Source organism: Mus musculus, chromosome X (assembly GCF_000001635.26).
Source record: "Mus musculus strain C57BL/6J chromosome X, GRCm38.p6 C57BL/6J".
NCBI classification, from domain to species: Eukaryota; Metazoa; Chordata; class Mammalia; order Rodentia; family Muridae; genus Mus; species Mus musculus.
The window spans coordinates 142,094,980-142,117,314 of record NC_000086.7 but is presented as its reverse complement, the minus strand read 5'-3'; the positions used below and the strand labels follow the sequence as shown (position 1 = coordinate 142,117,314).

Sequence of the window (22,335 nt, the reverse complement as noted above, 5' to 3'; positions counted from 1 at the left end):
ATTCTTTCATTTAAAAGTAGTACATTGAATTAATATTTAAAATAAAGTGCTATAAATATATGTGGGAAAATATTGACATTTATCCAACCCTCATCTTTCATCACCTCGACACTAAGTTAAGCTACTGCTAAAAACTTGGAAACTAAACTTGAAATTCATTCCAAGCTTATTTACATTATATTATATCAATTTTGTTTGTTTTTAAAATACATGCCATCACATAACTTGGAAACTCACTATTTGGAACTTACTATCTGGTTTGTAGTCATATCAATATCATTACACATGGATTGACCTTATTCTTTGTAAGTATTGCAGAATATTACCCACAGATAAGAATGTATAATAAATCTATCTACTCCCTTACTGATATTTAGTTTATTTCCAATTGTACACCATATAAAATCAAAGTGTGTTTGCATTCTTCTTGCTCTGTTTGTGTACATTTGTGTATAAGCAAACATGCATGCTTTTTCTGAAGAATTAGAAGCCTTATAGTATACATATTTAAAATTTTTTGCAGCTCCTGTTGAATTGCCAACCTGCAAAGTCACACCAAGTTTCCACTTCTGCTGATAATGGATGAAAGATGCATTATATCTGTTCAGGAAAAATAGGAATCTCCCTGTTCCTGGCAATTACATGTGAATATATCCATTTTGTGCTTGAAATGTCAATAGATCTCCTAGTAGCACATAATTTTCAATAAACACAAGCTATGATTCTTAATCAAAGCCAAACATTTTAGAGCTAGAATGGACCTAAACATTTGTCAAAGGTTTACTTTACCTACAAATGAGAGGAAAAAGCTTGAATTCTGGGTCATAATTGCCAATGCCATTTACAACCTCAGAAATTGGCTCTAAAAGCATCAAATAGTTAAATGAGTGCCTAAATAAGTTTTGTTTTATCATCTGCAGGGGATGAAATACTTACACCACAGAGAATTTATTCACGGGAGGCTAAAGTCTCGGAACTGTGTGGTAGATGGGCGTTTTGTCCTAAAAGTGACAGATTATGGCTTTAATGACATTTTAGAAATGCTGAGACTCTCTGAAGAGGAACCTTCTGAAGAAGGTAAGCAATGAATTGTACCCTCAGATGTACACAAGGTAACTTCAAGGTTCTAATGAAACTATGCATAGAATTAAAGCCTTAGAGTAATTTCAACTCCTCACTTTTGTTGAAAAATTCAGCCTCATTTCCAAGCCAAGGGACTTGAATGAAGTCTGCATGCTGTAACCTCAGCCCAGCCTTTCCTTCCAAACAAAGCCATTGCAATAATGTTCAGTCCCTGCTGAGGCAGGATTAGGCTGTATTGTTTAGACACCCCAGCAGTCCCTGGAGAATCTTGCTGAGTGCTAGGCACACAGTAGGCACTCAATAAATACTTGTCAGATTGAATGGAGAGTAATTTAGAAGCTGGACCCCCATGAAGAATATTCTCCAATGGGATGTCACTAGAGCATACTTAAAGACATGGTACTTTCAGAGAGAAAGAAGCAAGGGGGCAGCCCCCTGCAAATGATGGGTAGTGTGTATGGCTTCAGAGAGAGCAACAGACTTTAAGTAAGCAGGCATGCTTGTGGCATCCATTTTGTGGTTTTGTCTTCTGTCTAGTGCACCAGTAGTAGCACTAAGAAATGCCTGGCAGACTCCTATACTCATCAAAGCTAAAAGCAAAATCTGAGGTGTGGGAGAACAACAGATAATCCCCCAAAGACAGGATGGTAGAAAATGGTGGCCTTACATGTTTTAAAACTGCTGACTTCCCTACAAGAACAATAAAAGAGAGAGAGCCACATGGCCAGATAGAGAGCTGGTCTTTGAGGGCATCATATCTGCACTTCCCCAAATGTGTGCAACACTAAACTGCAGGAGTCCATTTGAGAGAGCAGAGGTTCCTGAGTTACTCAAACCATACAGCAACTTCACAGCAATTCAGTTCAGGTCTTCATCCAGTTAACAAACCCCAATTTTCTCTTTCTCTGTCCATTCACGTTCTGGAGGAGTTGAAAGTCTTGAAAATCATAGTGACAACTGTGATATTTCCCCTCTCCCGCTCCCTCTTCCCCCACCCCATCCCTGACATAGCTGTGTGGTAATTACTTGTCTACTTCTAGTTTGAATGCCTACTTTGCCATTTGCCTTGCTTTACAATAGGGTGTTGGGATAAGAGCTGCAGAAATGACAGGTACTTAGCATTCTATAAAAATTAGACGTCTAGAAAAGGTAAAATGTAATACTTTTCCAGAGTTCCATTTCACATTTATTTCACAGACTGGCAAAACTGTCAACCTCAGGGACATCTGATTTTAACCTGGGGAAGGATATCTTTTGTCTGTGTGGCTGTGCCTATGTTGGTACGTATGCCTCTGTTTATGTATGTGTGTGAGTGGTTGTGTACTGTCTACTGTCTCTGTCTGTATCTTGGTTTCTCACTCTTATTTTACTCCACTCTCCAAACTGCAGCCTATTCTTCACATACTGTACCCAGAGCGAACTTTCTAGACTGCAAATCTGATTTTGTTATAGGTGTCCCTCACTGAATGGCTTTTTACTGCCTTTAGGGTAAAGTTCAAATGTAAAGGTACATGACATATGAGTCTTCTTTGGTATGAGCTTAATAGCAACATCCTCTATCTCTCTGATCCAGCCCCGCTGAACTCCTTCAGGTTGTTTATGTATGTCCAGCTCCCTCTGCCTTCCAGCCCTTTTACATTTGCTGTGCTTTCTGCCTGGGGTACTCATCAGCCTTTCTCACAGCATAAGCATTTATGTGAGCATAGCTAAGTTCTTCTCCTTTAGTGCTGCTGCATCCAGTAGTTTCTTATGACTCCTCATGCCCAGCTAAGCTGTTCTCTTCAAGATCTTTAAGGTCAATAAAATTCACTGTGGATTTGTACTTTGTTTGTAATACTTCCTTCAACTGTCTTTTCCCTACAACCAAACTATAATCTCTGTGGAGGTAAGAAGCAGGTTTGAGTTCAGAGATTCTGGTAGAATAAATATTCATGAGATTAGCAAATAAATGAGATGAAGTAAAATGTTGGGACTGATCTCCTTCCTTAAATGGTGAGGCTTATAGGACCTTACAATTGGACAATCTTTGAAGGTCATCTGGCTCAACTTCTGCTTTGAGATTTTGGGAAAATTGAGTAAAGACAACTGACTAGGGTCAAGCTGGGATTTTAAAACCTGGGTCTCTTGACTTCCAGTTCTGTATTTGCTTTAAATGCTATCTTATCATGGTTCTTCAAAATTGACTTTACTGATACAATACTAGGTGATTAAACACAGTCATTACCAAATAGTACTTTCAGAAAGCACCAGTGCCTATGTTGTCAATGGCTAAAATGAGCTTGTGTCTGGACTACAGTCATACAGTTGCAACTGGACAGTAATACACACACGTCCCCATCTTCCAACCCATTTCCCCTTCCTCATGTCCATTCAGGCTCTCCTTCCTCAACCTCCTCTGCTTGAAATCTCACCTTCAGAGAAGGCATTCCTTTGACTAAAGGATCATTCTGCCATTTTTGTATTTTTGTGAATTTCAGTCTTTCTAGGGAGGGACGTATAAGAGCAAAACCACTGCCATGATTGTAGTGGAGACACTCATAGAAGGTACGTGTTGGCTGGGAAGTCAGAAATGTTTACTTGAAAGCCAAAGTGAGACGACAGGTACGACAGGTACAGGAAGACTGAGTCTAGAAGTTCTTGTTCTAGCCTTTTCATCATAGTTGTCCAAAATTAAGGCTGCCTTCTCTTACCTGGATTTTTACTAGCAAAACAGATAATCTAATGTTTTCTATTCACCTTCTTGCTTCATAGGAACCTGTCTTCTAGGCTCCTATCCTCATATCCCCACATTAAACATGATGCAAAGATACCTGTCGCCAGCCTAATCCTGGCTCTAGCTTCTGTACTCCTTAGTAGGCATTCTCCAGCCTTCCTGGATGAATTCAGCTAGCTCAGATATTTGTTAGTTTAAATCTGAAGAAATTACCCAGATTCAACTATTCTTCAACTCATAGAAATGGTGATTTTTATGCAGCTCAACAACAACAGCAATAGCAACAGCAAAACCCCCAACTCCTCTTTTGGCTTTCCTCTTTATATTATCAAGGCATTTACTCCAACTCCATCTCCTTCACAGATCCTCAGGAAGGAGGTGCCTGACCTTGTCACTTTCATTTCTATTGTAACCCCAACTCCAGTATATCTGGTTTCTGGCTCTGCTGCCATGATGTACCCTCACTCAGGTCCCTTTCACATCTGTGCAAGCTCTCACTGCACTTCCTAGCTGATAGCCCTGACACCAGCCCTTCTTCTTGCATCCAGCTTGTGCACATTGCCAGATTAATCTTCCCAGAGTTTTCATCAAATCCCTCTTCAGCTCCAGCACCCCTACTGCCTTCTGTATTCACTCCAAAAGCCTTCATTTGGCTCTCAGGGCTTCTCACCCTCTGCCCCCATTCTTTTAGCCACCCTCCCTACCCCCACCTCATCAAGCCTTCTCATTATTCCTTACTGGAGCCCCTCTCTTCAGCCCTTCACTAATCTGCTTACCACCTTCCCACCACCCGCAATTTTCTCCTTTCTGCCTCTTGTTCTTCTGCACATACTGTTCTTGCTTCCTGCAAAGCCCTCACCTCTCAGCTCCAGAAGGTGCACCCTTGACCTTCTTAATGAGCACATTTGAGATTTAACTTTTCCAGGAAGTCTTCCTGGATTAATTAAGCTAGTTCAGATGGTTGTTAGTGTAAATCTGATGAAACTATCCATATTTAAGTCTTCTTCAACTCACAGAAATTGTGTTTTGCGCGAGCCCAACTGGCCAGGAAGAACGACGCTGCAACAGGATCCTTCTGCACACGTTTATTCAGTCCTGTTTCTTCTTTCTCCATATATCTCCCTTGTTTATATCTCCCCTGTTTATATCTCCCCTGGTTTTTTATCTCCCCCCGAACCCTGGGCCTCTCCTTTTATACACTCTCTCATCCACGCACCGCAGGCCACGCCCCCTCGCCAGTCACGAGGCTTCAGCTAATCAGGGCAGCAGGGGCAAATCTCCACCAAATTGGATTCACCTGTATCCTGGTACACCTGCGCAGCACTCAAGATGTTTGTGTCTTATATGAGGAAGTCAGGTGCAAGTCATATGACTTAGCTGCAGTCCCTGGCGCCTTTGGGACTGCCGCCACACCCGCTCCCCACAATTGTGATTTCTATATAGGTCAACAACAACAACAACAACAACAACAACAGCAACAACAACAACCCAGTTCTGCTTTTGATTTCCCCCTTTATATTATAAAAGTCCGATTTCTTTATATATTAAGGTGCCTGTGATGAAATGTTCCAATGTTCTGACTGCTAAAATCTATGAAAGGGAAGATAATTTTTTTTTTACCATGCATAGGGCCTGAAGCCAGCAGAACATAGCCATTATTCAAATTTGGTTTTTAATCAATTCATCTTCTTGTACTATATAGTAGTCTCATCACTCGCTCTCTTGTATTGATTGTAATAAGGGATGTCCATGGCTTTCTTGTCCTCTGGTCTGTGAACTCTTCTTCTGCAGAGTGAAGGTTTGATTCATACTTGGAACCATTTTTCTACATAGCGCAGTGCCTGGTACATATTAGTCACTCGATTCATATTTGCAGAACCAGGTAAGTAGCTGTGGTACCATTTTGCTCTTCAAGGAACACAGGAGGCCTGAGGATGTTCTAATCCTTTCAGAGAAGACCTGAAGAAAGCAAATTGTAAATCCCTGAGCCCTGGCACAATCAAATTACCAGATACTTATAGATCTTAGCGAGCAGCAAATCCATGGCAACCTGTCTGGCATGCCCTGGCCTTTTCATGGAAGCCTGCCAACTGCTACTTGCAGGCTCAAGAGAGCGAGAAAGCGAGCATCAGATAGTGTCTCTACTTCTGGTGTCCTGACCCTCCTCACACCTTTATACTGTGTCTTGCTTCGTGGTTGTGGGAGGTAGAAAGAGTAGTATGTTTCCTCTCTTTGTGTATAATCCCTTAGATTAATAGATTCAGTCCCTGAGGGGCGCTCGCATGCTAGTCTGTCTAATAAAAATATAAAGCAGTTAATAAAACAGCACCCTTAGAGCCCTCTAGGGTATTGCAGATGTCAGTTAATCCTCCTTCCATTTATTAGACAATTCTTCCTTTGCAGAGCTGCTGTGGACGGCCCCTGAACTGTTAAGAGCCCCTGGGGGCATCAGGTTAGGTTCATTTGCAGGAGACGTCTATAGCTTTGCCATCATCATGCAAGAAGTGATGGTTCGGGGTGCTCCTTTCTGCATGATGGATCTGCCTGCCAAAGGTAAGCAGGAAATGAGAAAAGGGCACTAAGGGCCCACTGTGTCCCATATCAGGCAGGCCAACCTAGACTGTCAGGATTTTCTAGAAGACTGTTAACAGTCTGCTGGTCTGCAAAGAGCTAGTCTGTTTTGTGAACATAGGACTTGGAGCTAGACAGCTTTAGGCATGTGGAAGAAATTCCCTCACCCAGGAAGCTGGTCATTTTGTAAACATAGATATAAATCAGGGGCTTTAGGACCTATGTCATTTTTCTAGTCTGCACTATGTCCACTACACAATACCTCTGCTCCTCTGAGTTACTTCTTACCAAGTACTTTGGTACTGATCGTGATACTCTGTGATGTCAATCTTATCCTGTAGCATGTCATAGAAGTTTTTTGCCTGTCTCCCATTGAAATCTATGAATATTAGGTAATATCTGTCAATGGAGAATAAAATCATTGCATGTAAGTTTTAGCAGGATAGCTGCATATTCTCAAAGTGTGAGCTTACAAGATGCTTAATAACTACAGATGGAAAAAATACTAAGTTTATAAGGTGAAGCTCCTGGTGACATCGCCTTAACCAGATGATCAAGGTTACCATCACCTATAACAAGACATATCTATATCATATAGCCCTGATACGATGCACTAAGATAAGCATCCCACCTTTCTACTCTTTTGTACTAAGGAAAGTATATCACTTTTGTTGTGTGCTATTCTTGACAAAAACAACAATGAAAACAAAAGAAAAGTACAACCTTACTCTAATCACTAGAGAACTTCAGGTAAATCCTAGTTGAAGAATTCTACAAAATAACCAACCAGTACCTGGGCATAGTGGCACAATCCTGTAATCCTTGTACTTGAGAGACTGAGGCAGGGGGATGGCAAGTTCCATGCCAGTGTGGACTATACAAATAAATAAATAAATGGTCAGTTTGTATCAATTGTATCTAAATCATGAAAGACAGGAAAAGAAGACAGTTTGGAAGAGACTAAGACACAACAATTGCCTTCAGAAAAAAAGATGTGGAACAGAAAAAAAAATACATTAGAGAGAACACTGATGAAATCCAAGGAAGGGCTGTAGTAATAGTATTATACAAATGCCAATGTCTTCAATTCTCTTTCGTGTTAACATTACAGTAAGCCCAGAGGGAAGTATGTAGGCAATCACCCTCCAACCTTTCTTCACCTCCCTCTAGATGAAGCACCTCATGTGCCATGATGGCCCTTCATATTCCATCTCCTTCCTGCCTCTCTGAGTTTATCTCTTGTCACTTCTAGTATTCTAGTTAGTGCCTTGAGAGTCCATGGTTCCCCCAGCACTGTGATTTTTCCTGAGCCATTCATAATACCTAGAATTCCCTCATTTCCTCTCCAACTGACCTCGTCAAACTCCTGCCACCAACTCTGGAAATTCTCCTTTGACTTGTTCAGTGTGCCTTAGATGTCCCCCATCTGTCATTATCTGTAGCTTTTTGTTCCAGCAAAAGCATCTGCAATAGTTTTCCTTGATTATCTCCTTGGACTGTGAAATCCTCAAGGAAATGTGCCATGCTGGGCCTTAGCAGAGAATGGGCCCAGTCAACTGCATGTGTTCTGACAAAAAGTAGACTTACTGGAAAAGTCTTTTTTTCAAGAGGTTCATTGCTACAGAATCTATGGCACTGAAAGCTCCATTACGGGCTGCTCTGAGTTAAAGGAACCAAAGCTGTGGTGTACAAGGAGCTGTTAAATGAAAAGCCAGAGTAGAGTGCCTTCCATCATGTGTTAGGATATGCAGCAGCACAATTGAAGTGGTACAGCCAATGCAGAGGTAGACAGAACAGTCAAAGTTTGGTTGTCAATGTAGAAGTTAAAAGTTGGGGGGGGGGGTACGACTGGTGAAGAGGAGACCAGAAATGAGCAGTAATTCTGAATAGAGGCCACAATAAAGAGCTTGGATTTTATTCTGTTGGCAATAGAAGTCAAGAAGGGATATTGAATAAGAAAGTGACATGGCAAGATACATATTTTTAGAATGATTTGGAGAATCCAGAGTGCCTCCAGCTGATGAAACAGACAAATTAGTTTGAGGCCCAGTATGAGTTGATGGGAACATTGAGAACTAAGGATTTTCTTCTATTTATACAGAGTTTTCTGTTTTTGAAAGAACAAAACAAACAAAACAATTTAGTTTGTATAAACCAAGCCTTTGGCTAATAAAGACTTAGTCTATACAGGGTTCTATGATCTTGCACTTGAGACCTGAAGCATTTGAAAGCAGGGCAGTGGAATTAATGGAGATTGCTTGAGTTCTGACCTAAACTCTGTTCACTACCCACGGGACCTTTGGTAAGTTCCATACTCTGTGTGTTCCAGTTTTACCATCTACAGAAATAATCTGAATGTTTACCTCATCCATTTGTGCTGAGCATCCAATAAAACAACACATGCCAAGTGCACATTCCATAGCTTGGCATATGATAAGTGGCATTTATTGATCAACACCCATGATTGTTCACTGTTATTCTAAATTACCTTTGTTTAGTGATTATCCAGCACCCGATGCATAGATCTTGGCTGGATATAGCCTTACAGATAAGGCTCAATGTCTTTGTTCTGGTAATTGTGAGGTTGAGGTGACTTGGGGACATTGAAGCTGCAGTATTGGAAGTGGCCTCAGATAAACTACCTCTATAACTTAGCAGAAGCTGAATAACATTGTAATTCAATTATACTAAGATTCCAATTGATCTGTTTTTCACTCCTTTCTCAAAAGTTTGATACAGCCTTTTTGGAGATGTAGTCAACATTAAAGCCACCCAAGGAGAAATCAAAGAGAAGGTCTCTTCATATTTTCTCCTGGCAAATCCCTCTCTTGGCTGAAACTCATGATTCATAAACTTTTCTCTTTTGTGCCTTGTCAGAAATCATAGACAGACTTAAAATGCCTCCCCCTGTGTACAGACCCGTGGTTTCTCCTGAGTATGCCCCTGCAGAATGTCTCCAGCTGATGAAGCAGTGCTGGGCTGAGGCGTCAGAACAGCGACCAACTTTTGATGAAATATTTAACCAGGTAAGTCTATTAGCATAATCACTGTTCAGTAGTTGGCCTCTCTGAGATTATACTCACTGAGTCCTTATATTGTGGAAGGGGCTTCCTTCCATAAGGGGTAAAGGACATTCCACTTTCAAAAGCAGCCCAGGACTGGCTTTGAGGTCTTTAAGCCTGTAAGATCACCACTACATCCTCTACAAGCCCAGTGTTGAGTTCTGGTGCTCTTCTGTGCCCGACTGACTTTTCTGAGCCATCCAAAACTTGCCGTGATCGGCCTCTCAATGATGTAATCAAAGTGCCAGTCATTTGTAAGGGCTAGCATTGGAACTGTTGCCCATGAGTATCATGGGCACATGTGGTTCTTACATAACTATGTTTCTATAAAAGTTTTTAAGAGAATGCTGATGTGGACTCTATTTAAAATCTAAATTTTAGATGATTCCCGTTTGTTTTTGTAGACTCAGAGAAACAGTAGAAGATTTCTTAGGTTCCCTGAGAGCTACTGAAAAAAAAAATGGGTTCATGAAAAGTGATAATTCCTCTCCTTAAGATAGTGCATTTCTATAGAATCTGAGCTAGGAAGAGGGTGGAAGGAAAGACAGAGTTTCTCTGTTACTGCATACAGTTTAAACTCTGTTCACTTGCCCACTACAGAAATTGTGGGTGTCCCCCATGATTGCTATGTCAGCTCTGGAAGCCTGGCTAGAGTCCAGCACTGAGCTGTTTTATGACTGGCAGGTATCTGAGGCGGAAAAGAGAAAGACTTTGACTGAAAGCCTGAAAGGGTCCTGCTTTTGAAGTCATCCGTGTCCTCCAGCTAACAATACTTCCATTAGTCTGGCTGGAGTTCTTGAGGACACTCTAACAGGTGTTCAATGGTATGGAAAAAGCAAAGGACCGTGAAGGTCACATTTCTAAAAACTTATGAGGCAGGAGGAAAAACCATTTGTCCTTGTGTTGATGCTGAAGATGTTATTTCAGAAGGCAGCAGAGAAGTAGCTGATAGACAGGAGGAGTGCCCCTCATGCGACTTTCAAACAAAACATTACTCGGGCTCCCTTCACTAAAATGCTTTCTGGAAGTTTATTCTGTCTGATGACAAGAGTAAGCTCCTCTCTTATTGCATCTAATATACCTTAATTGCAGAGAGATGAATGCACTTCTCTAAGTGAAGCTATAGGGGGAGCTCAGGGGATTCAAACTGGCTGATGGATCTTGGACTTAGAGATGTGCACAGAGTTCAGAAGGAGCCTCCTACTGTCCACTTTAGGACAAGGAGTTCTATGCAGAGCATTTGTGGCCATGTGGTATGAAGTTTGTTGGGCAGACCCTTTAATGTCTTCTCAATAAAGCCACTGCCAATCTGTACTGGTTATGACCATGATAACTAAAGTACCATGGAGGAAGCTACCCATTCATGAGTCAAATGCTTATGTTAATAAGCTCTTCATAAATGCACAAGGTCCCAAGAGGGTATATTGGACATTCACACCAAGCAGCTACCTATTAGGTACCAGAGAAGCTGAATATCTACGTGACTCTGACTGATATGAAAGACAGGTACTAGATGGAACCATTTAGTGTTAGATCCCATGAAAGAGGGACCATCTCTCTGTGTTATATTTTGAACACTCTAAGTATTTGAGATCCTCTTTGACGGCATTGTATCATTTGAGGATAAGGGTGATTTCATGGGTTGAAAACTTGCATGATTCCCAGCATCCACAATAGAGTCCGGGTTTGGTGACTGTATATGGGATGGATCCCCAGGTGGGGCAGTCTCTGGATGGCCTTTCCTTCAGTCTCTGCTCCACACTTTGTCTCCATATTTCCTCCTGTGAGTATTTTGTTCTCCCTTCTAAGAAGCACTGAAGCATCCTCTCTTTGGTCTTCCCTCTTCTTGGGCTTCCTATGGTTTGTGAATTGAATCTTGGGTATTCCAAGCATCTGGGATAATATCCACTTATCAGTGAGTGCATACTGTGTGTGTTCTTTTGTGACTAGGTTACCTCAGTCATTTGCCTGCGAATTTCATGAAATTATTGTTTTTAATAGCTGAATAGTATTCCATTGTGTAAATGTACCACATTTTCTGTATTCATTCCTCTGTTGAGGGACTTCTAGTTGGTTTCGAGATTAATATAGCTGTCTCCTGAAAGGCTCTGCCAGAGCCTGACAAATAGAGAGGTAGATGCTCACAGCCAACCATGGACTGAGCATGGGGTCCCCGATGGAAGAGTTGGAGAAGGGACTGAAGGAGCTGAGGGGGTTTGCAGCCCCGTGGGGGAAGCTTGTGCTGAGACTTGAAAGAACCAGAAAAATTGGGGGAACTGCTTTGGGGTTAGGGGTGGAAAGTGCTCTGTAATTGCACCAGGGTGACAATAAGACTGGGTGTTGACCTCTCTTATTTATATCTGGGCTCATTTCTCCTGGTGTGACACTTCAGAGGAAAAAGATGGTTGCTCTATCATTACTGAGTTTGGACCCCAAGCTCATAGGCTCATAGGCTCTTCTTTCTCCTTTACTTTCAGTTTAAAACTTTCAACAAAGGGAAAAAGACTAATATTATTGATTCTATGCTTCGGATGTTGGAGCAGTATTCTAGCAACTTGGAAGATTTGATCCGGGAACGGACTGAAGAATTGGAAATTGAAAAACAGAAAACGGAAAAGCTTCTAACACAGATGCTACCACTGTATGTGTGAATGCCCGAGGAGTGTGAATGCTTGTTACAGTGTGCTCCATTTTAAAACAGAAGAAAAAGTTACTCACCAACTAACTGCTCCCTCCCCATGTCCTTCACCCTCTCTATTCCCAGTGGCTTTGAGTCACACCTTCAAATCAAAGTAGAATTGGAAAGCCAGGAAGCAGAACATGCATCCTAATTCCTTTCTTCCTGTGGAACATGATGGTCATTTCAGCTTTGGCATCGGACATGATTTTTCTATATGTCATTTCGTGACATAGCCAAGAAGGTGGCCAATTTAAAACAAAACAAAACAGGCAGCTTTTTGAGTTCCTATAGCAAAGAAGCAGGCCCGTTTTTTCCAAGGGACATTCTCTCTTATCTGTGGCTAGAATTTCCATTTCCTCCCCAAGTAGTAGCATGCTTGTTAATGAGATCATTGTTGAACTAGACTCATAGAAAACTTACCACTTGGGAACATTTCCCAAAGAAAGAGGGTAACATAAAAGTCCCAGGAGCTGAAGGAATTCTATGGGGACAGAAATCAGATCATTCTTTTCTAGTACCCATCTCAGCACCTGAAGCTTGTGTGTGTGTGTGTGTGTGTGTGTGTGTAATTTGTTGAATAAGTGAGTTTTTAATGCTCTATCTAGATGAGACTCTTTCTCCTTATATAGCTGACAGTGATTTTTAGAGAATTTGTCTTTAGTGTGTGGCACATAAGGAGGCTAATCTCTTCTTAGGAATACCTATTTCTCCTTTTCAGATCAGTTGCTGAATCCCTCAAGAAGGGCTGTACAGTTGAACCTGAGGGATTTGACTTGGTCACCTTGTACTTCAGTGACATTGTGGGCTTCACCACCATCTCAGCCATGAGTGAGCCCATTGAAGTTGTGGACCTTCTGAATGACCTGTACACACTCTTTGATGCCATCATTGGCAGTCATGATGTCTATAAAGTAGGTTAATTAGCAAACTAGTGCTTTCTAGCATGAAACTTTTTACATGGGATTTATCTATGTGGATTCCAAAATTGAAGGATGTGGTTTTATAGAATGTTGTCTTTTAGGAAAGATTTCTCTTGAGATGTTTTCTACAATTATGACTAAGAAGAGATTAAGATGGGGAGACTTACTGCAGTTCATTGGATAAATCTGAACAACATAGCAAGTATTGTGCTGGTTAATAAAAAGGATAAAGAAATATTGGCAATTTTCTCATAGTTGATGGTTGCTACAGAGTACATCTTGGTAAAGTTTGTGTTGATATGATACATGTTATGAAAAATTTTATCTTCTCCTTAGGTATTGTATTTAGACAAAAAGGAACATAGCATTATATCATAGTACTCTTACAAATGTGACTTTTGGGAATTGATACAGGGTAACCCAAAGTACACCTATTGATCTGAAGGTTGAGGAAATATCCATTTGCCATATCCCTCCCCTCCAGCCTAGTTATACTCTATTTTTAAAAATAACCAAAGTTTGCAGGATATGAGGAGATGACAGCTGACTCCTTTCATCTTTTTTTGGTACTATGATTCTTTACTATTATTCTTTGTACATGGTGTATTTATTATCTCTAGGTACAAAATGATTAAAAATATCACAGTTCTGTAGAGACATTTCCGTGTTGTTAAAAACATGGATACTCGTTATATTGGAAGAAAAAGATGCCTCAGGTATCCCGTTAGATAACTCTTCTGTCCCAGGAACCATGGAAAAGCTACATTTATTGGATCCTTCGCAGTAGTCTCAAATGGTTCACCTCTCAAATCACATTGGGCAATGTATTTATCTCAGATTAGACAGATAGAGATCCTTACGGCTAAACTATGCAATCTAAATAGGGTTCAGAAATAGACATCATAGCTGTCAATCAGCAGGAGCTACAAACTAATCAAGGGTTGCACATGGAAACCACTGTGGAGGAAAAAAATCTATGGAATCAGGCTACCTGTCTTAACTTGTTGAACTCAAGAAGCCTGAAGAGAAAAACAAATCACTGAAAGCTAATTCAGTTGAAACTAAAATCAAAGATGATTCAGTATGGGCAGTAACACAGCCACTAGTTTAATCAATCCAGCTGATTCTGCTCAGGCAATCATTGGGGGTCCTGGGGATGAAGCCATTAGCTATTTTGGTACTTCTTGGCTGCAATACAGAGTTAGCCGGCTGCTTTTAAGATAGAACAGGGCTGTCTGAATCCAAAAATGGAATCTAAATTTTCATGCTTGTTTATTAAAAACAACACAGGGCAAAGGAAATAAAAATTGAACCATCAGTGAGTCACCACACTCGCGTGTATTTTCATCTTTCTTTCCTATAAAATTGGAATCACCTCCCCTGGAACTTGATAATCTAAAATGGATGTGAGAAATCCACTGCAGAAGTCTGTGATTTGTTTGCACTTCATTCCTTCAACTGCCCCATCTCAAACAGAGCCTTGTCTATGCTTTTGCTTCCCTTGAACCATTCTTTGACTGATGTGTCCCATAATTCCTCATGGCCATATGCACATGCTCATTTAGGCCAGATTTTGGGTTCTTTTAATGTTCTCAGATCACTAGGGTCTCTGCAGTGACAACTTATCAAAGCTAATTGATCAACTACCATGCTCTGATAATGGCCAGCCACTAATATAGCACACCCCCATAGCATTTGCATTGTATCATTTCCTTTTGTTCAGTCTCTCCGGTCTATTTGACAACAGGAATCTTCCCTCCAAAACATATCAGAGCTGGGAGACTGAAAGCACACTGAAGTAAAAGTCCTTTGGGGAAAATGCCCCAAATTATTAGTTATTTAGAAAGTCATTATGTGAGCTCTGTTGCTGAATCCAAAACTCCATTTTCAGGAAGTGAATAATAATCATAGTCCTAAGATTGGCACTTCAAGACATACTTTTTTTGGTGTTGGTGATGATGACAGTAGTGGTGATGATAATGGTGATGATGATGGTAGTGGTAGATTGATTGCACTTCATATGTGTTATCTCCTCCTGACCAGTTTTAAGTGCTTTGATGTACACTACATTATTTAGTTCTAAAAATCCTATGAGGTAGGCATTGACATGATCTTATTTTAAAGATGGGCACACTAGATGGAGCAAAGACAAAATAAGTGACCTTTCCCATGATTTTCTTTTTTTTTTTGTATTTTCTTTCTTTTAAAAATTTTTTTTATTACATATTTTCCTCAATTACATTTCCAATGCTATCCCAAAAGCCTCCCACACCCCCACCTCCCCTACCCACCCACTCCCATTTTTTGGCCCTGGCGTTCCCCTGTACTGGGGCATATAAAGTTTGCTTGTCCAGTGGGCCTCTCTTTCCAGTGATGGCCAACTAGGCCATCTTTTGATACGTATGCAGCTAGAGACAAGAGCTCCGGGGTACTGGTTAGTTCATAATGTTCTACCTATAGGGTTGCAGATCCCTTTAGCTCCCTGGGTACTTTTTCTAGCTCCTCCATTGGGGGCCCTTCCCATGATTTTCAGTGGTGAATTTGAGATTCTACCCAGGGCAGTATGTCTCCAGACTTTTATTGATTTTTTTGCTGTAACGAAACTCATAGTAAACCAGTCTGATTGGCACACTTCACAGAAGTCCTTTCAGTTTTATTTGAATTTATCTGAAAAGCTTCTACATATGAGCTATCTAGAAGAGTGAGCACACACTATGGGGGAAGATGAGGAGCAGGGACCTGTTTCTAGCAGAATAATCAAAGGCCAGAATTATTGCCTATCTTAGCTAGGGTTTCATTGCTATGAAAAGACACGATGACCATAGCAACTCTTATAAAGGACAATATTTCATTGGGACTGACTTAGAGTTTTAGAGTTTCAGTCCATCATCATCATGGTAGGAAACATGGCAGCCTGCAGGTAGACATGGTACTAGAGAAGGAGCTGAGCATTATACATCTTCATCCAAAGGAAGCCAGTAGCAGACTGCCTTCTGCAGGCAGTCAAGAGGAGGCTCTCTTCCTCATGAGGCAGACAGTGAGTGCAAGGAGACCTCAAAGGTCACCTCCACAGTGACACACTTCCTCTAAAAAGGCCACATCTATTCCAACAAAACCACACCTCCTAATAGTGCCCCTTCCCATAAGCCAATCATATCGAGTCCACTACATTGTTCCTCAAGTATATAGCAGTAGGAAAGGAAGAGGTAATTGGTAGAGAAAAACTCAGTTCTCCTAACTCAAAAGGCTTGTGAAAGTGACTGTCATGTTAACTTGATTAATTAGAGGGCCTCCACTCTTCTTGTCCTTCCTTTTCCTTCTCTATACTTCCCCCCACACCAAGGCTGTCCATTTACCTAAAATTAGATGGAGAAAGGCTTTCTCTCTGACAGTATCTTGGGTAGATTTTCTGTGAATACTTTGCCAGGGCATCTTAGGGGCAGTGCCACTTACCTTCATACAGGAATTTGTTGAACTTGATATTTTCCTAGAGTCATTCAATAGCCTTTGAAGTAGCTATATTTACTTCAGGAACCCTGGTTGTGAGTTCCATGCATCAGTATTTTAGTAGAGTTCCTGACATGATTCTGATGTACAACTAGGCCAATGAATTATTGACATATCCACCCGGCTTTCCTGACTTTACATACGTGGCTTCTGTCACACCCCTGAAACCCCATGGGGTGGGAGACGTAACATGAAGAAGTTGCCTGCTTGTTGATCCGACTTTTTATAATTCCCAGGTAGAGACCATTGGAGATGCCTACATGGTGGCCTCAGGCCTTCCCAAGAGGAATGGCAGTAGGCATGCAGCTGAGATTGCAAACATGTCCCTGGATATCCTGAGTTCTGTGGGTACCTTTAAGATGCGACACATGCCAGAGGTGCCAGTCCGAATTCGAATAGGCCTGCACTCGGGTAAGAGAAAAAAGCTAGTGAAAGCAAGAGAAACCATTTCTATATGCCTCAAGGAAGGCTTAGAAGAGGAAGCAGAAATATGTAGCTGTCCTCTGATAGTGGACAGCTGGATCATTCTGCTGTCCAGAAATGTTTCACTTCTTTCTGCCTAGCCAGATTTCCTTCTTTCCTCTCCCTATACTACTTCACTGGGCACTGCAGATGCTGCAGCCTACCATTCTCATTCGGCACCACTGTTTCTTTCTTTAAACTATGCTACAAGATCACCAAGTATCTGTGGTGTTTAAGATAATGTAATCAATTAATCAGAAGCATTTTTCTCCTGTACTCATCCCCTCTTGAACAAATGTCTTTAAGTCCCCCCCCCCATCTTTTTTATTTAACTGCTATATACCTGCTGGTGACTATAGACAATTTGTTTCTTTATTTCATAAACATATTTTATGACTTAAAATACAATTATACCACTTTTTTAAAAACAAGTTTCACCTATGTGTGTCAACCTTTCTGATGACATTTCCACAGGACTGTCTCATTTGGTCCTTAGACTCAACAACTCTAAAACAGAATTATTTTCTTTCCATATCATTGTCCTCTTATGTGTTTTATATTTCACTTAGTGTTACTGGCAATGAGATAATTATCATCTCAGAAGTCATGTTTGATTTCTTCCTCCCTCTCACCTTCAATTCTGAACCAACTACTAGTTATTTTATTTTATCTTCTTTTCTTTTCTTTTCTTTTCTTTTCTTTTCTTTTCTTTTCTTTTCTTTTCTTTTCTTTTCTTTTCCTTTCCTTTCCTTTCCTTTCCTTTCCTTTCCTTTCCTTTCCTTTCCTTTCCTTTGTATGTGTTTGTGCCACAGTGCTTGTGTCAAGGCCAGAGGACTATTTACAACACTTCTGTCCTTCTGTCATGTCAGGTTGTCAGACTTGGTGGCAAATGCCTTTCCTTTGGAACCATCTTGCCAGCCCCAACTACTACTTTTTAAAACCTTTTGTCCTTTTAAACAACTCTTGAGACAGTTTTGTGTTACCTTGTCAAAGTCTCCTCAAGTTTAGGCCACCAGTATCTCCTTCCTAGATTGATCATTGTACTAGCATCATTTTGCTTTTACACCTGCCTCTATTTATCCTTTCCATAGAAACCAGCATAGTCCATGTTGTCTTACTTGTACTTCCACTAAATGTTATGCTCTTTGGCACCAGAACCATATCTTATTCCTTTATTTGCATTGAAAACTTAGCATATAGCAGCTGATAACTCCTTTTCCTAAAAAATAAAAACAAAACAAAACCCTCTTTGTTTGGTATCCTAATTATTTCAAATATAACATATTTAAATTGTCAAACTTTCTTTTCCAACAAATGAGCACAAATTTAGAGCACCAGGCCAACTTAGTCATAGTAATCAATCAGACTGCCAACAAGTCTGTTGGATCTCTTTTCATAATGTCTGTGTTTTAGGTTCCCACTTTGGCTGGCTATGTTACCCCATCACCTCCTTTCCAAAGCCTTGTGTTTGATTTTATGACAGCAGATGCCTAAGGTTATCCACGCCCCTCAATGCATGCAATACACCGACTCAAGAGGAAAAAAGGCAAAGATATTCTACATATAACCATTGCTTAAAATTTTCTAGTGGGCCAAGGATCTTATTTTGTAAGACCCATTTAACTCAACCTGTTCTATAGTCTTTTCCCAGATGCCTGAACTGGTAGAATGTTTTCTCTAAGAACTCCCCCAAAGTCTATGTATGCTGAAATTCCAATCACAAACCTTTGATGTATGTCTCTTGCCCCTGTAACTGAATCCTACTCACCTTACAAGAGTTGGGCAAGCCTTGCCTATAGGAAACTTCTTCACTGAGTCAGGTCCTAATAGCCAACTCCACATTTTCTAAAATACTCGAGTTCTTCTGTCTTTAAAATTTTCTTAGCCTCAGCCACATTGTCTTGCACTGTTGCTTACTTGACTACTGCTTGGCAGTCTCTTCTCTTCATTCAGATGTGAATATCTGAGACCATACATTATTTATTTTTGAGTCCCCATAGTGCCTGCCATTGTACCTTAGTAGATGCTATTGAATGAGAAAGACATGAATTAAAGTGAATATATATACATATATATATACATATATATGTATATATATGTATATATATACACACACACACACATATGTGTGTGGTTTTAGTTTTAATTTGTTCTTATTTGTAGTAGGAAAAAAATTGGAAGCAAAACAATGACCTTAATTCAGGAAACAGCATAGATGTAATGATGAAAAATTTAAACATAGAAAAAGCAAAACTCAGAAAGGCCATGATGGGGGACTTTCTATCAACTGTTGAGCTTATTTTTCTGCTTACCTGCTGAAGTTGTCTCTTTTTTCAGCTATCTTGAACATGTAACACAGCTGTAATTGTGTGAGAACAAAAATTCCTGCAAGGACAAATGGGAAATAATTTTAGATTATCTCTGCACACTGTTCTTCCACACCCCTACCACAGATAATGGAAAGTCAGCTCTGTTTGTTTACCCATTTTCTGATTGTCTGAGCAATAATTCTCTTCATTGACACAGTTGGGAGATGGACTTTCTTCTAACTAAGACGCACAAGAAACAGCCACACTTCCCCCTTGCAATAAACCTACTTGGATCCTGAGTCCTTGTTTGGTTTTTCTGGTTTAATTTTGATGTTTCTTTGTCTTGATGACAGATGTCACCATTTTGAGTAGAACTCTTGCTAGAATAGAGGTGTAAATCAGAAATATAGTCATGTCTGGAACACAGTAAATTCTCTTTCTTGTAGACCAGTATTCATTATTCAATCATCAGTCTTCCTTCAGATTTCCAGAGCAATGGTTTGATTGGAGCTTTGGTTCTTCTAAGCCACCCACACCCTGCTTGCATAGCTCTTCTTTTAGCACTGAATATATATACCTGTTGACTCCAGTCCCACTCTTCTGGTGTTCAATAGGGCCTGTTGTTGCTGGAGTGGTGGGCCTCACCATGCCCAGATATTGCTTGTTTGGGGACACTGTGAACACAGCTTCTCGAATGGAATCAACAGGGCTACGTGAGTATTTGCAGATGGCCAAGGTGAGGCCATCTTTCAACTGGGATAGTGATTCTTCAAGAGAGGAGAAAGAAAATTGGGTACTTGGTGTTTTAATGTTCTTTTAAGAAAAAGGAAAGATAATTCGAGACAATTAAGCTCTATCACACATTTCCCTGGCCTCTAATAGCAAGCCAGTAGGGGGTGATGTTGGACTGAACATGTCCCTATCTTGTTCTAGAAATAAAGCCGTAGCTAAGTGCCAATGAAACAACCAGTCAATTTGATCAAAACAACTTCAAAAAGTCTTTTTGGGCAAAAGAAAGAATTGGCCAGCCCAGTAGGTGTGAGAGAGTCATGTAGAGAAGAGAACTAGGTAACAGACTGACATTTTCAGTTTTCAACTAGTTTGTAAAGGCTCATGAGCCAGCTGCTTCCTAGGTGGCTGCTGCTGTTTGCTGCTGGAGTCCAATTTTTGAACTAGTTAGATCTCCAGGAGTTCCTGGCTTTATCAAATAAGCCCCTAGAACTTAGCTAGCAATAATCCTACAGTCCGAGGAGCTTGGGATTTCAAAATAATTAATTCCAACCTGCCTGTACATAAAATCCTTAGCTTCTATCAAAAATGGTCATAGTAGGAAGGATTCTACTTCCTCTTCCTCCCATATTTGCAAACAAAACTGTTCAAATTATTCTGCCACTTGTTTGCTATGGGCAAGATGCTTTATCAACCATTTCTTGACTACTCATTGTCTCTACTGAAATCTAGTCGGTATCACAATATGCCTTTTTATTCATATCATGGCTCAGCAAAGCAAATTCTCCACACTATTATAAGAAAAACGGAGAAAACAGAGTTAAACCCTATGTACAATTTTCATGGAGTTATTTTTAAGTGAATGAAAGAGATCATTTAATCAGCAGCAGCTCTGGCCTTTGCCATGACTTAGGCAAGACAAGCTCCTTCCTCAGCTCCAACTTCAGCAACAGACTGACACTAGTCCCTGATGGTATGGTGGCCTGTAGCACAGCTGGTGGTGCCCTGTGTGACCCCACTCTGCATCGTTCATGTACAGAAACAGGTTTATACAATGGGTCCAGTCTTAGCCGAGCTAGCTAGCCTGTGCACCCATGACTATGAGGCAGCACGGGACTTAGCAAATGTTTTCAGAATAAATTTTCTGGCATCTGGGAAAGTCTTTAAACCCCCTCCCCAGATATGGCAAAGGCCATGGAAGTGGTCATCCAGGGACCACTGTGTGCATACAACTCTGCATATGACTTTACCTTAAAGTACAACCCAAGATATAGAGTGAAAATAGTCATGGATCTGCAATGCAGACTTGGCACAGTGCTTAGGACTGATGTAAGCTTTGTAGAAGGCTGAAGTCATATTCTGGTCTGCACTCGGGAAAACTCCACACATTACACTTTGAAAATAGAGAGCTGAGAGCAGAAATTGAATTCTGAGATTTAGGCAGCATCTTGCCTAGTGGTAAGGCAGGAAGAGAAAATGAATGCACTGACTCACCCACAGTAAGTGCTTAGTAAGCCCAGGCTTTGCAATGACGCCATTGTGTGAGATACAAAGAAGCATGCTCGCGTGATCTCTGTGCATTGGAACCTGGTTAGTGTGCTTTTCTAAAGGCTTATTACAGTGAATTAAATATGGCAGTAAGCTCCACCGATAGTGAAGGTCTGATAAGAGGTAGCCTCTGACCTGTTGGATGTTAACACTAGGGCATGTAACATACTTCTTAACAACAACAACGACAAAAACAAAAACAACAACAACAACAAAAAACCAATTTCCTCAGTATCTTCTTCATATCCAACTGGGATTCCTGAATGCAAGTGATCCTCCTTATCATGTCGGTAGACACTGGTTAGAATCAACCTTTTTTTTTTTTTTTAGCTATGTGCTCCACCACATAGGTAGGATCAGCATACTTTGAGACTTCCTGAAGATCTGAGGCTAGTGGAACAATACATGGTGGAACTGATATACTTCTCAGGGATGCAGTTTTAAGGAACAGGACACCTGTTTCTGAGCAGAGGCTTTGGATGAATGTGCATCAATGAAAAAGGGAAGCAGTTGGTACTGAGCTGTTAAGGAAGGGCAAATCCTTGTGAATATACAGGATGAAGGCGTCCTGTTCTTTTCAGCTATGTCTTCCTATTCAAATTGTAACCAGATTGCAGATGGCCAGCTTCTGCGAGTACAGATGAGAACAGATCTTGAACTTTTATGTAAGACTTAATCTCAACATGTCAGGTCACACAGTGATGGTTGTCAGGAAGCTCAAGGATCTTGTCTCAGAGAGCAAGTGGTTAGT

General features: G+C 40.7%; 1 protein-coding gene across 2 annotated transcripts in view; it reads left to right on the top strand.

The window, feature by feature from the left end:
• Window positions 1-22,335, top strand: part of Gucy2f (guanylate cyclase 2f) — a 117,991-nt gene that overhangs the window by 79,962 nt on the left and 15,694 nt on the right. For both annotated transcript variants that reach the window (XM_006528841.4, NM_001007576.2), the window contains 7 exons: window positions 921-1,077; window positions 6,200-6,349; window positions 9,245-9,393; window positions 11,907-12,070; window positions 12,828-13,020; window positions 16,773-16,947; window positions 19,922-20,020. In XM_006528841.4, coding sequence (XP_006528904.1) covers window positions 921-1,077; window positions 6,200-6,349; window positions 9,245-9,393; window positions 11,907-12,070; window positions 12,828-13,020; window positions 16,773-16,947; window positions 19,922-20,020 — 1,087 coding nt within the window. The remainder of the gene's footprint in view (window positions 1-920; window positions 1,078-6,199; window positions 6,350-9,244; window positions 9,394-11,906; window positions 12,071-12,827; window positions 13,021-16,772; window positions 16,948-19,921; window positions 20,021-22,335) is intronic.